Genomic DNA, 14086 nt, shown 5'->3' on the forward strand with positions numbered 1-14086 from the left:
TGGACATGCCACACAACTTCCAGGTAATACACAGTATAATTAGCCTAGATTGTGTTGTTCCATTTAGTATTTCCTTCAAATGACCTGTGATGAGTTCTTTGTGGGGCTCGGGGCTCTTCTTTGTGCCTTTTCAATGTGAAAACCTGAGGCTTCTGATGGACCGTCCAGTTCTAATTTAATGTAATCTCTGACGAGGACTGAAGATTTTCTGGGCTCTTCTGAGATTCACTATCTGTCTGACCTTGTCCCCATGCTTTAGTTGCTTTGAATAGCTTTATCAACATCCTCCTTCTGCAAAAGGAGGAGAGCGAGATTAAGGGCACCATTAAGTCTTAATGCTCACGTGCTGCCATTTACTGGCTTGTTTGTAATCTTTCCGTTTTAAGCAGGAGAATTGGGAAGGTGGTGTTTGTTTGGTTCTAGGTGCACCTGGATGTATAAGTCATCTTAAGCAGGTTTGAGTCTGAACTGAAGCTTTCTGAGGATGAGGTTGTTCATGGCCCTGACTAGCACAACTTCTTGATATTCTGACATTTGGGTTACCTGGCTATAGTGGTCATGCCGGACCTTTCCAAGGATTCTGTGAGTACAAGAGGTTGCTTCAGAAATTATGTCTACAATGGTGCTATGGAACTACTCTCTCGATGTATGAGTAAAGGACTGGAATTACTTTGTGATGAACAATCGTTCTTCAGAATAGCCTGAAATGCAGTGTTCAGGACTTTATCCTATTTCATCCATACTCAACATATACATAAGGCTTCTTACTGAGAAAACCTCTACACATGAGGTGGAGTATGAGTATGCCAAACAATCAGATGTATTTCGACTCTTGGATCCTGTTTGATCAATATCTGCTTTGGAGATGTGCTTGGTCAATACTGATGTCCAAAATCATTAATGCTATCTCCTCCTCAACCTCTGAAGACTGAAAGTTTGATACTAGATAATGGTAGTCAGTACAAGGATATTCTCTTTGGTGCCTCCCGTTCTCCTCCCCATCTTCCGAAGGGATATGTTAAATAGAATGATGCTAGATTATATTGGACATTCTTTCCAGGGAAAATTATCAGATATAGTACAAAAAAAGTGTTTTTCCACTAAATTTGTACCAGCCACACTTTTGACTTATCCTGTAACAACTTTTGCAACATCAATGTATTCCCAAGTCAAAAAGTTTAGCGACTATAATTTTCTCCTAGTAGGACTTTTAGCAGGGCTCTTCACTTACAGAATGCAGCAACACTGTTGCTTAAGAAATAAGACCTGCCTGCCTGTTAGTGACAAACTGATTAAGATAGTCCTGTTGGTTTTTAGAGTTCTGAAAGACTGTAGGACCTCATATTATTTATATTACCGTAGTTCCAGGAAGCCCTAATCATGGACCAGGACACCATAAGGACCCTTTTCTTGTTGCTTATTTTGGCAGGTAATCAATCACCACACTTTTGTTGTGGTACACTACTCAGGGGTGGCCAACCTTTGGCTCCAGAGCCACATGCAGCTCTTCAAAAATTAATATGCGGCTTCTTGTACAGGCACTGACTCCAGGGCTGGAGCTACAGGAGCCAACTTTCCAACGCGCCAGCGGGTATTCACTGCTTAACCACTGGCTCTGCCACAGGCCCTACCTCCAGTCCACCCCTTCCTGGCCCCCCATCCCGAGCCCTTAGTGCCCTTACTCTCCCTCCCACCCCACCGCCACCTGCATGCCACAAACAGTTGATCTGGAGGTATGGGGAGGGAGAGAGGGGGAGGTGCTGATCAGCGGGGATGCACGGGGGTGCTGGGAGTGGGGTGGGGGAGCTAATGTGGGGCTGCTGACGTATTACTGTGGCTCTTTGGCAATGTACACTGGTAAATTTTGGCTCCTTCTCAGACTCAGGTTGGCCACCCATCCATTGTATCACTAAGACATCCACTCCATTCACCCTTCCCATTTTTCAAAAGAATCAGACACTCCTTTCAGAACTTTTTTCAGTAATTTCAGTCCCTGTATAGGATTCTCCCTTCCCTGTTTTTTAAACGGCAATTTTTTTATTGCATTGGATTTAAATTGTTGTGTAGCACCCCTAGGGCCTCTGCATGAGCACTATATAAATAAGATCAGTGAAAACTGAATTCAGAGTGCTTTAATATCCCCAATTTAATTATAGACAGCTATTCGAAGTGGCTTTTGGATTACAAACATCTGCTAAAATGAAAGCCTAGCTTCTGATGCTTAATAGGAAGGAGAAATCTCTTTTCTTAAGGATGAACCTATTAGAAACAAGTAATGTTCATAATAGTAAGAAAAAGGTGTTTATTAGTGATGTCAATTAATTGCAGTTAACTCATGCGATTAACAAAAAATTAATTGTGATTAATCACACTGAAACAATAGAATACCAATTGAAATGTATTAAATATTTTGGATGTTTTTCTAGATTTTCAAATATTGATTTCAATTACAACACATAATACAAAGTGTACAGTGCTCACTTTATATTTCTGATTACAAATATTTGCACTGTAAAAAAATAGTATTTTTCAATTCACCTTATATAAGTACTGTAGCGCAATCTCTTTATTGTGAAAGCATAACTTACAAATGTAGATTTTTATTTATATATATATTTTTTTTTAACATAACTACACTCAAAACCAAAACAATGTAAAGCTTCGGAGCCTACAAGTCCACTTACTCCTACTTCTTGTTCAGCCAATCACTAAGACAAACAAGTTTGTTTACATTTACGTGAGATATTGCTGCCTGCTTCTTATTTACAATGTAACCTGAAAGTGAGAACAGGTGTTCGCATGCCACTTTTGTAGCCCGTGCTGCAAGGTATTTACATGCCAGATACGCTAAACATTCATATGCCCCTTCATGCTTCGGCCACCATTCCAGATGACACGCTTCCATGTGGATGATGCTCATTAAAAACCACAATGCATTAATTAAATTTGTGACTGAACTCCTTGGGGCGTAGAACTGTATGTCTGTCTGTTTTACCTGCATTCTGCCATATATTTCATGTTATATCAGGCCTGGATGATGACCTAGCACGTGTTCATTTTAAGAATACTTTGCGTTTTTGTCAAATCTGCTGTCAAAGAAGGTACCAATGTGAGATTTCTAAAAATAGCTACAGCACTGGATCCAAGGTTTAAGAATCTTAAGTGCCGTCTAAAATCTGAGGGGGACAAGGGGTGGAGCATGATTTCAGATGTCTTAAAAGAGCAACACTCTGATGGTGAAACTACATAACTACAGAACCCGAACCACCAAAACAGAAAATCAACCTTCTGCTCGTGGCATCTGACTCAGATGATGAAAATGAACATGCGTCAGTCCGCTGTGCTTTGGATTGTTATTGAGCAGAACCCATCATCAACATGGATGCACATCCTCTGTAATGGTGGTTGAAACATGAAGGGACATATGAATCTTTAGCACATCTGGCATGTAAATATCTTACAACACCAGCTACAACAGTGCCATACGAATGCCTGTATTTACTTTCAGGTGACATTATAAAAACAAGAAGCTCGCAGCATTACCTCCTGCAAATTGTAACCAAATTGTTTGTCTGAGAGATTGGTTGAAGTAGGAATGAGTGGACTTGTAGGGGTTAAGTTTTATATTGTTTTATTTTTGAATGCAGGTTTTTTTGTACATAATTCTACATTTGTAAGTTCAACTTTCATGATAAAGAGATTGCACTATGGCACCACTCACATTTTTTCCTCTTTTCCCAGCTCTATCTTTCATAGTGAGAGTTAGACCCTCCTCTAGGCATACCTATGATACAAGGGGACAAAGAGAATGCACACGGTATTTGACTACTATAAAATCCAAGAGTATCACAAGCAGAATATTGCAAGAAGCCCATATGTGATCTGCTACCATATGAACGTGGAACCTATAATTCTACCTACCATGTTAGGCATTCCTGTCCCGGGAACTGGCTTCTTGTCCATTGGAAACTGGGGTAAGCTGTTTGGTAGCCCAGTCTTATTCTGCATCTGGGGACCAAGTCCACTGGCTCCAATCTGCTGCCCAGTGTTTTGGCTGTACGGCGAGCCATAAGGACTGGGATTGCTCATCATTCCCATCTAGGAATTAAGAAATTTAAAAAAAAAGTTATACTAGGTTTAGTTAGGAAGATGTGTTTCCATTTAATTTTACTTAGCTTACTATTTCATACAGCATACTACAAGAAGAGACTAGCTGGCACATAAAGAGCCAGGAACCAAAAGTCGTCTGCTGTATGAGGCCCTAACACATGCTGCCTGTTCCTCCTCCAAACTACTTTATGTACCTTCATACCCTTATCATAGCAAGACTAAACACACTGATTATGCTGTCTTCTTTAAGAGTTCTACAGAACTAGTTGACACCTGTGCTAGTCTGGTTAGAACTGTTTCAATATTTTCACTGTAAAGCATTTAGTCCAGCAAGTTTATCACTCAAGGTTATCTTTCCTTTAATTATTTTTTACTATGGTGCTCATCACTATATAGCAGTAGAGCACTTCACAAATGACTACTGTATCCTTGCATCATCAGTGTGTGGTAAAAAAGCACCCTCATTTTACACATGGAGAGCTCAGGCATAATAGAGAGCTTAGATCATTTGCATATGGTCATTCAGGCCTGGTCTACACTATGTTTTTAAATCGATTTTAGTAGCAAACCAATTTAACGCTACACCCATCCACACAAGGCCTTTTATATCAATATAAAGGGCTCTTTAAACTGGTTTCTGTACTCCTCCCCGACAAGGGGAGTAGCGCTGAAATCGGTGTTACGATATCGGATTAGGGTTAGTGTGGCCACAAATCGACGGTATTGGCCTCCGGGCGGTATCCCACAGTGCACTATTGTGACCACTCTGGACAGCAGTCTGAACTTGGATGCAGTGGCCAGGTAGACAGGAAAAGCCCCACAAATTTTTGAATTTCATTTCTTGTTTGCCCAGAGTGGAGCTCTGATCAGCACAGGTGGCGATGCAGTCCCAAATCCAAAAACAGCTCCAGCATGGACCGTACGGGAGATACTGGATCTGACCGCTGTATGGGGAGACAAATCTGTTCTATCAGAGCTCCGTTACAGAAGATGAAATGCCAAAGCATTTGAAAAAAATCTCCAGGCTATGATACAGAGTCCACAGCACAATGCTGCATGACAAGCGTTAACAGAAAGCCAAAGAATCAAGTGGACGCTCATGGAGGGAGGGAGGGAGGGGGTACTGAGGACTCCAGCTATCCCACAGTCCCCAGCAGTCTCTGAAAAGAATTTGCATTCTTGGCTGAGCTCCCAATGCCTGTAGGGTCAAACACATTGTTTGGGGTGATTCAGGGTATAGCTCATTAATTTACCCCCCCTCCCCCCTGTGAAAGAAAAGGGAAAAAAATCGCTTGACTTTTTTATATGTCACCCTATGTCTACTGCATGCTGCTGGTAGACGCAATGCTGCGGCAGTGAACAGCATTATCTTCTCCCTTCCCCTCCCCGGTGGCAGATGGTACAATATGACTGATATCCATCGTCATCATTAGCCCGTGAGTGCTCCTGGCTGGCTTCAGGTGAGGTCGGCCGGGGTAGCCTGGGTAAAAACAGGAATGACTCCCAGTCATTCCCAGTAGATGGTACAGAACGGCTGGTAACCGTCTTCATCATAGCAACTGGGTGCTGAGCTCCATCAGCCCCCTCCCTTTCATGTGTAAAGAAAAGATTCTGTACTGCCTGGACTATCATAGCAGTGGGATGCTGGGCTCCTCTCCCCCGCACAGTTTAATGTCCTGCCTGGATTATCATAGCAGCTGGAGGCTGCCTCCCTCTCATTTTATCTCACTAACAAGTCAGTGTTTCTTATTCCTGCATTCTTTATTACTTCATCACACAAATGGGGGGACACTGCAATGGTAGCCCAGGAGGGTTGGGGGAGCAGGAAAGCAGGTGAGGCTGTTGCAGGGGCACCCCCTAGAACAGCACGTAGCTCATCATTTCTGCGGGATCTGACACGGAGCGGCTGTGCTCTCTGGTATACTGGTTCTCTAGCACACTTGCACCATATTTTAGGCAGGACTGATTCTATTTTTATATATCATAAAGGAAGGATTGACTTGGGGAGTCATTCCCGTTTTTGTCTTTGCGTCCCCAGCCGACTCAGACAGGGGCACCCATGACAGCAGCAGACAGTAAAGAATGACTGATAACCGCCATCTCATCGCCAATTTACAATGGCATGGCAGACGGTACAGAACAACTGATAACCGTCTCTGCTGTCTTGCAAAGGCAAATGAACGCTGCTGTGTAGCGCTGCAGTACCACGTCTGTTAGCAACATCCAGTAGACATACGGTGGCAGTAAAAAAAGCTGAACGGGCTCCATGGTTGCCGTGCTATGGTGTCTGCCAGGGCAATCCAGGGAAAAAGGGCGTGAAATGATTGTCTGCTGTTGCTTTCACAGAGGAAGGAATGAGTGACGACATTTACCCAGAATCACCCACGACATTGTTTTTGCATCATCATGCATTGGGGTCTCAACCCAGAATTCCAAGGGGCAGGGGAGACTGTGGGAACTATGGGATAGCTACGGGATAGCTACCCACAGTGCAACACTCCAGAAATCGACGCTAGCCTCGGACCATGGACGCACACCACCGAATTAATGTACTTAGTGTGGCTGCATGCACTTGATTTTATACAATCTGTTTTACAAAACCAGTTTATGTAAAATCGGAATAATCCCGTAGTGTAGACATACCCACAGATGGACAGTAGGAGAGCCAGGAACAGACCCAGATACCTCAAGTTCCAGTACAGTGCCTTAACCACAACATCGTTCCCAGTTAGAAGTTAATCAAACACGGCCTCACTCCACTCTGACATTACTGAGCTAGTCACAAGCATTTTTACAGAGTAGTTCATGTTCTATCACTGTTTTCCAGACCATATTCTTTCATAACATTGATCTGGAGGTGAGGAAATACACACATACACACGTCTATAGCAGGTTTGGCTAGCAGAGTTCTTGGAAAAGAAAACCTGACCTGGAAAAATTGCTAGAGTCTTGCTAGCAATAACCATGTTATATCCAGTTGCAGCTAGCACTGTAGCGAGCCCGGTGAAGAGAAAGACAAAAAAGTTTAAAAACTTACAAGATCTCATCTATAGTGAAGGGTTGTCTACACAGACTTAGTGAGTGGCAACATAGGTGCCCACAGTAGCCTCCTATGTGAACCCTGCTACCACACACTGGAAGCTCTAGAATGCACTTTGACATACTGCTATCTGTATATCAAAGTACACTAAGGAACTTTTAGTGAATGGTAGCAGGGTCCATAATGCCAGCCAGTGCATGGCTGGCTAGTATGCTGTAGATTTACACCCTGGCTTGCTATGCACCAAGTCTACATGTAGACCAGCCCTTTATTTGCTCCAATTACAGCAATCAGTGGTCAACCGCCTGCATGGCTGCACCAGTGCAAGTGATACCACCACTATTTTCATCAATAGAGCTTAACCCAAATAACTCCTACCTATCTGTTAAAGCTTCCAGCCCCAGTCCCCTGCACACTAAACACCTTCTACAGTACAATTGTGTACTTTCAATACAAAACCAAGAGGCAGTATAAAATTTCATTAAATATCAAAAGACACATAGGAAATGTCATACCGAATCAGACCTGTGATCCAGGCAGTCCAGTACCCTGTATGAAGCTAGCCAGTCCCAGATGTTTGAGAGGAAGGTGTAGCATGGTACCCTGCAGGCAGTATGAAGTTATGAAATCTGCCCATAGGACGTTTCCTCCTACCCTGCATGAAAATTTATATCCTTTCAAAGCAGTTTTTCTAAGTTTTAAAATCCTTACTCTACCATCACCAGGGACGTTCTTGTTGGATATCTATCACTGTAGCAGATGCATCACCCATTTACATATTTAATTCAATAAAATTCTGTTTTTAGCACATCAGAAAGATACCAGAGAATTTCCAATCTGCTGCACTGAGTGTGCCCTCAGTATCCAGGACACCTGCCTCAGAATTTAGGTCAACAGTCCCATGAAGTATAGAGGACATTGTGTCCACCAGCCCTTTCCCTTCCTTCACCCCCTCCAATTTCTTTCCCTATACTGTGTCCTTCCCCTATATTCCATTCCTCCTTTGTTTCCTCCTATCCCCACAAATGTCTTATATTTCTCTTTTCTTCTAGCCTTAGTCCCATCTATATGGGTTCAGCTCTTGAAGACCTCCATTCCAATCTGTTCCTCAAAACCGTGCAGTTAATCAAATCCTTTTGTAGGACATTAAACTTAAAACTGGAACTAGATGAAACACATTGTTTCCTATATATCTGATTTTTTTGCCTGGACAAACAATTCAAGCCTGAAATTTCCTCAACTTTTCTATAACTGGTACTGCCTTTACACCTCCTCTAACCTTGGTTCATTCTAGAAAGGTTCATCCTTGTAACTCCAAGTATCCATCTTACCATTTTTATTTTTTTAAATCTTTTTTCTCAGACAATTTGGAAATGTTTTCCAGGAATGTAACAGCAAGAAGACTAAAAATACAAAAAAGGTCAGCATAAAAAGTTTTCACCATTATCCAGGTGAGATGTTAACATCCTTCCATCCCATAGCACTTGGGAAAGAGGATGCTGAAATACGTATCAGAATACTTTTTTTCTGGACACACATTATTTGGAAACTCCATTATATATACTGACCTCTGATTAGCAGGTATTTAGTCAATTTAAAGCCACTCAATTTCCTTTGGCTGTTCTGTTTCCCCACTCAATAAAAGAGCTTATTGGCAGCTGTGACAGGTTTGTGTCTCCTCCATTACCATTCTCCTAGGCTGTTCTTGGGTCCTCTTCCTAGAGTGAATAACTGAAGTGGCTGCCTCTACTGTTCAGAGTTTTCTCAAGCTGCAGAGTGAAAGCAATCTGCTTCTCAACTTAATTACTGCCCTGAGATTACCTGTGCTTATCTAAAGGCTTCTTTTCTTCAAGTAATAGCTTTTAGTGATCCATTACAGTGGTTCTTCAGCCAGCATGCAATCTCTAGGTCAGAACCAGACTTGTCCATTACTGGCAGAAGGGGAGTGGCTCTCTTACTGAAAAACCTGCCACTCGAGACAAACTTCTACCAGGCAAGATAAGTTCACCAAACTCTTAGAAAAGCCAACCTTTTAATACAAAAACCTCACACTAGTTAATAGTTTCACCTACTGCCATGCATGGGATGGATCTTTAAAAATAATGGAATAAAAACTAGTATTCATTTTAAGCAGGAATGATCCTCTGTCTAGATACAGTGATATTACCTGAAGGACATTTCCAGGTAAGCAGATAAAATTTTCCTATTCACTCAATTAACACCCAAAGATCCCACCAGCTGAGGAATGGATGTTTACTTTTGCAGAATTTGGTGAAATATGGATAAATGCGGCTATAATGCACTTGATCATAAGCATACGACTTCTGCCCATGACATCACAACAGTATTAAAGAAACAGATTCTAAGGTTTAACATATTAGTAAAAACCTTTAAGTTTCTGAAGTTCTCCATCTCAATTTTAATAGATGATTTAGAGAGGCTCTAGTTTAGTTCAATGTAGACTCTGGTAGCCCCATATGTCCAGCATATACCAAAAATTTTCTTCAGTGTGAAAGTTTGAGACAAGGATATGTTTTTCGATATTTTGGTGGATAAATAGTGGTTCAGTCAAACATCTTCTGTTTCATATATACCCAATACCAAGACTAAGTGGGCTCCTGACTGACACCTATCTGGCAGTTGTGACCACCACCACCACCAGAAAGTCCATCTGGATGGACTGCAAGTACAAGACATCTCTCTCCAGCTTTCAATCAAGCATACCACAAGTGCAATAGGTAGGAGGTAAGTAAGATTTTAGGGTTATGTCATGGTCTTTTGCAGAGGATGCATCATAGAGCCCAAATACAAAGACATTCTTCTTGCCAGATGCACAGAGAATACTTAAAGTGAAGATGTGGTCTCATACAACATAGCAGCCTTCATACACCCAAGTTAGACCTCTCCAAATGAATTCTAGGACATAATTCACTTTTGGCAGCGATAAAATAATTAATGGTCTCTTCACCAGTATCTAAACCTCTCCCAAATCTAAGAACTGATTTGACAACTTTTTAATTGACGTTAGTGTGATATCATCCAAGCAGCTCTCTTTAGATACATGCCAAATACTTGGAAGCTAGCTAACATTTGTCTGGTTTGGGGTGCAAACTGATTCCTGTGATAATATAAACTATGTGGTAGGAATACAGGAGACCGGGGGGTGGGGGGGGGCGCACGGGGGAAGAGTCACATTAGAAAGAACCTCCATCTTGGCCCCTAGGTCTCTATCTGACAAAGTAGCAGAGAATCTTTGTTTTAAAGGCAAATACGTCAATTTCTGTCTTTCTAAGAATATCTAATTGGAAGCTCCACTCTGATGATCTCTTGAGGCAGTCTGCTTCTGGCACAAAGAGCATATATCCCCCTTGAATCAAAGAATGTTTCAATAAGTGGTTCCTCTCCAGTTAGAAGAGCAGAGAGATACAGAGTGATCCTGGTTTTTGGTTTTGTTTTTTTTTCTTAAATATAGCTAATGATATGTATGTTGGCAATTAATTTAGTGCTTTGAGACAATTACAGGCCTGCCTTGGGATTTGGACAGTTGTTACTACCTTCTTTGGACCCTGTTCCACGTATTACATTCATTCAGGAGTAGGTTCCCATACTGCAAGGATGTACTGTGTGAGTGAGGGGAAGACTAACCTGTCTGGCTATTTAAATATTCCCTTCTAAATATTCTCTTTCTTCCATCATTTTAGATAAAGACTGCACGATTTTACACAGTTAAACACATGATGTAATGTGGAGGAGAAACCTTTGGATCACTGAGCTACAAAGTCCCATATGAGCCAATCACCACAACAGGCTTGCAGTGATAGTCATATGAACTGCTCCCAGAATTGTCATAGGTTTGCCCTGGAAGAGATGACGTGATCACCACCAATGAAGGACCCATCAAACATCTGAAGAGATTGTCAAGTGGTAGTAGATATTCTTACGTAGTATCAAAGGGGTAGCCGTGTTAGTCTGGATCTGTAAAAGCAGCAAAGAATCCTGTGGCACCTTATAGACTAACAGACGTTTGGGAGCATGAGCTTTCCTGGGTGAATACCCACTTCCTCAGATGCATCTGAGGAAGGGGGTATTCACCCACGAAAGCTCATGCTCCCAAACGTCTGTTAGTCTATAAGGTGCCACAGGATTCTTTGCTGCTCTTATGTAGTAGAGACCCAGTGTTCAGAAGTTCTGAAGAAGTGAAGATGAAGTACTGTCCATGGAACAGTTTACATAAAAAACACCCCCATGTTGACCAGCTGAAGTCATCGGTCTGTTGATGCCTGGAGAGTGCCTGAGGAATAACCTCAGGAGGACTTGATTTTTATAAAGCTTTTCCTTGGGAAATATTAAGAGGCTCAGAGTGGTTATGCAGAGAGCTCACAGGTTTAGAGTTACTGAGATATGGTAGCTTTGATGGTTCCTTGCGAATCCCACGTTTTAAAAACAAAACAATGAGCAGCTTGGCAAGTGTGACCGTGTATGACTGCACCTTCATCAAATTGTCCAGACAGCGGTAGATCTGAATCCTCTCTTGTCCATGGCTGTCTACCAGAAATAAATAAACTAACTGAACATGAAATGAGAGGATTCCAAACCAAACAACTTATGGTTGTTCCAGAATGCAAAATATAAGTTGTTAGCTGGAACATACTGAAAATATAAAGCTCCCTGATATCGTGGAACATAAATCTCAAAGCTAATTTTTGATTCAGAAGAGCTGGTCTCTATCCTGGAATCTGTTTTGCACATAGAGAGGTTTTGCACATAGAGAGGTTACAGATGGACCAGTCCAGAATTTCTGTCATCCCAAGGAAAATGGAGTTGAAATCTATTAGAAGTGATACTGGACCAGACTGAAAAGAAACTCTCAATCCTTTCTCCCCATGCCAGAAGACCTTCACTGTCTTGCAGAGAATCCTTTCTTGACAGCTTCTCTGGCTAGTACTGGAAAAGAGGAAGTTACTCACCTTGTGCAGTAACAATAGTCCTCTGAGATGTATCTCTCTCTATAGCTGCTCAACTGTAGATGTATCTGTGCCCCTATGCCTCTGACGGGAGATTTTAGGTAGCAGCGTCCGTTCAGGCAACATATGTGATCTCCCTCCTTCGTGCTCTGCCTAGAGGCTAATTTAGCCCTGTGTAGGCAAACCACCCTGTTCCTTCTCTACTGCAGAGCCCCTTGTCAAGGACTCTGAAGTAGACAGGAGGAGGGTGAGTCATGAAGCACCCATAGGGGGACATCTCAAGGAACCAGTTACTGCACAAGGTAAGTAACTTCCTCTTCTTTGCATAGTGTCTCTACGGGTGCCGCACAGTAGGTGACTTCACAGCATTCCCGTTCCCCTCCTCCCACCAATGGAGGGCTGGGGCTTCAGAGTGGAATCTTATTGATAATACTGTGGAGCTGAAGATGGCATCAGAAGCTGAATCTTGAGTAATTGCATAGTGTTCCGGAAAGGTATGAGCAGAAGCCCAAGTTTCTACCCTGCAAATTTCTGAGATGGGAACATCTTTAATAAATGCAGCCGAGGTGGAAAGTGATATCATGGAGTGTGCGCTAATTTCTGATTGAGGTAGCAAGTTATGAGCATGACAACAATAGTTAATGCAGTTCAAAACCGCATTTGGACAACCTTTGAGCTGACTGTGGAGGCCTTGGATCTGTCCACATTTAAGGTGAAGAGTTTAAAAGATTCCCTAAAGCCCTTTTGATCTGTCCAAATAAAATGTTAGGTCTCCTAACATCAAGTATATGTAGTATTGCCTCCCTGTTGTCACTATGCGACTGAGAAAAAGTTGGTGAGATGAATGAGCTAGCTCATGTGGAAGAACCGGGCCATCTTGGGGAGAAACTTTGGATGAGGCCTTAAAGTGATTTTGTCTTTAAAGAAAGACAACCATGAAGAGTGGGTGCACCATCAACACTTATTTCCCCTATTCGTCATGCTGAGGTGATGACCACTAGAAATGTTGTCTTTATTGGCATGTGTAGAAGAGAACAAGGTTAAAAGGGTGGTCCAGTTAGGGTCCCATGGTGGAACTGGGCGTCTGGTGTGAGGAGGTGGTTTCCCACGCCCTTGAGGAAATCTGTGTGTTGCTGGATGGGCAAATATTGAACAGCCATCCACCCTCTGGTGGAAGGCTGTCATGGCCATGAGATGTACTTTGAGTGACAGACCAGCCCTTTCTGAGAACTAGTATATAGTCTAGGATCAAAGGAAGGGAGGAAGCTGTCTGAGCAACTTGTTTGGAATTACACCAAATTTGGAGCAATTTCCATGTTTGCAGGTAAGTACAACAAGTCATTAATTTCCTACTGAGTAGTAACACTTCTTTCAGGTCCTCAGAGCAGCAGCTCTTTGTGTTTGGAACAATGACGCAGCCACGCCTGGAGCCAAAGGATCTGTAAATTGGGGTGATGGATGTATCAATCATTTTGGGAGTGTAGGTGAGGAATGGGTTGAAGAGGAATTGGAGGACACGTTGCTAGCTGTGTCAGGTATGGGTAACACCCCTGTCTCGGTCAGTTGGGGGCAATCAGTATAATGCTTGCTTTTTCCCACCTTAATTTTAATAGGACGTTTGATATCAGAGGGAATGAAGAAAATGCGTATAGCAGTTCTCTGACCCATTGAAGAAAGCAAGCATCACCTAGGGACTATTTCCCAAATCTAGCTCTGGAGCAGTAGTGGAGACATTTCTTGTTCTGGTAAGTAGCAAATAGTTGTATTGTTGGGGTTCTCCACAATCGAATACATTGTGGAGCACTGTTTGGGTTCATTTCCCATTCATGGTTGTGAGAAAAATTAGGGTCGAGACTGACTACTGTTATATTTTGTACCCCTGGCAGACTAGCGACTGATAGAAATACACTGCAGTGGATGCATCGGTTCCAGAGTTTTAGTGCTTCTGTGCAGAGGGAGGGTGATCTGGCAT

At 42.4% G+C, this 14086-nt stretch overlaps 1 protein-coding gene across 3 annotated transcripts in view; it reads right to left on the minus strand.

The window, feature by feature from the left end:
* Positions 1-14086, minus strand: part of EP300 (E1A binding protein p300) — a 120338-nt gene that overhangs the window by 68371 nt on the left and 37881 nt on the right. For all 3 annotated transcript variants that reach the window (XM_050916757.1, XM_050916768.1, XM_050916746.1), the window contains exon 3: positions 3922-4098. In XM_050916757.1, the coding sequence (XP_050772714.1) occupies positions 3922-4098 (177 nt within the window). The remainder of the gene's footprint in view (positions 1-3921; positions 4099-14086) is intronic.

Source organism: Gopherus flavomarginatus, chromosome 1 (assembly GCF_025201925.1).
Source record: "Gopherus flavomarginatus isolate rGopFla2 chromosome 1, rGopFla2.mat.asm, whole genome shotgun sequence".
Lineage (NCBI taxonomy): Eukaryota > Metazoa > Chordata > Testudines > Testudinidae > Gopherus > Gopherus flavomarginatus.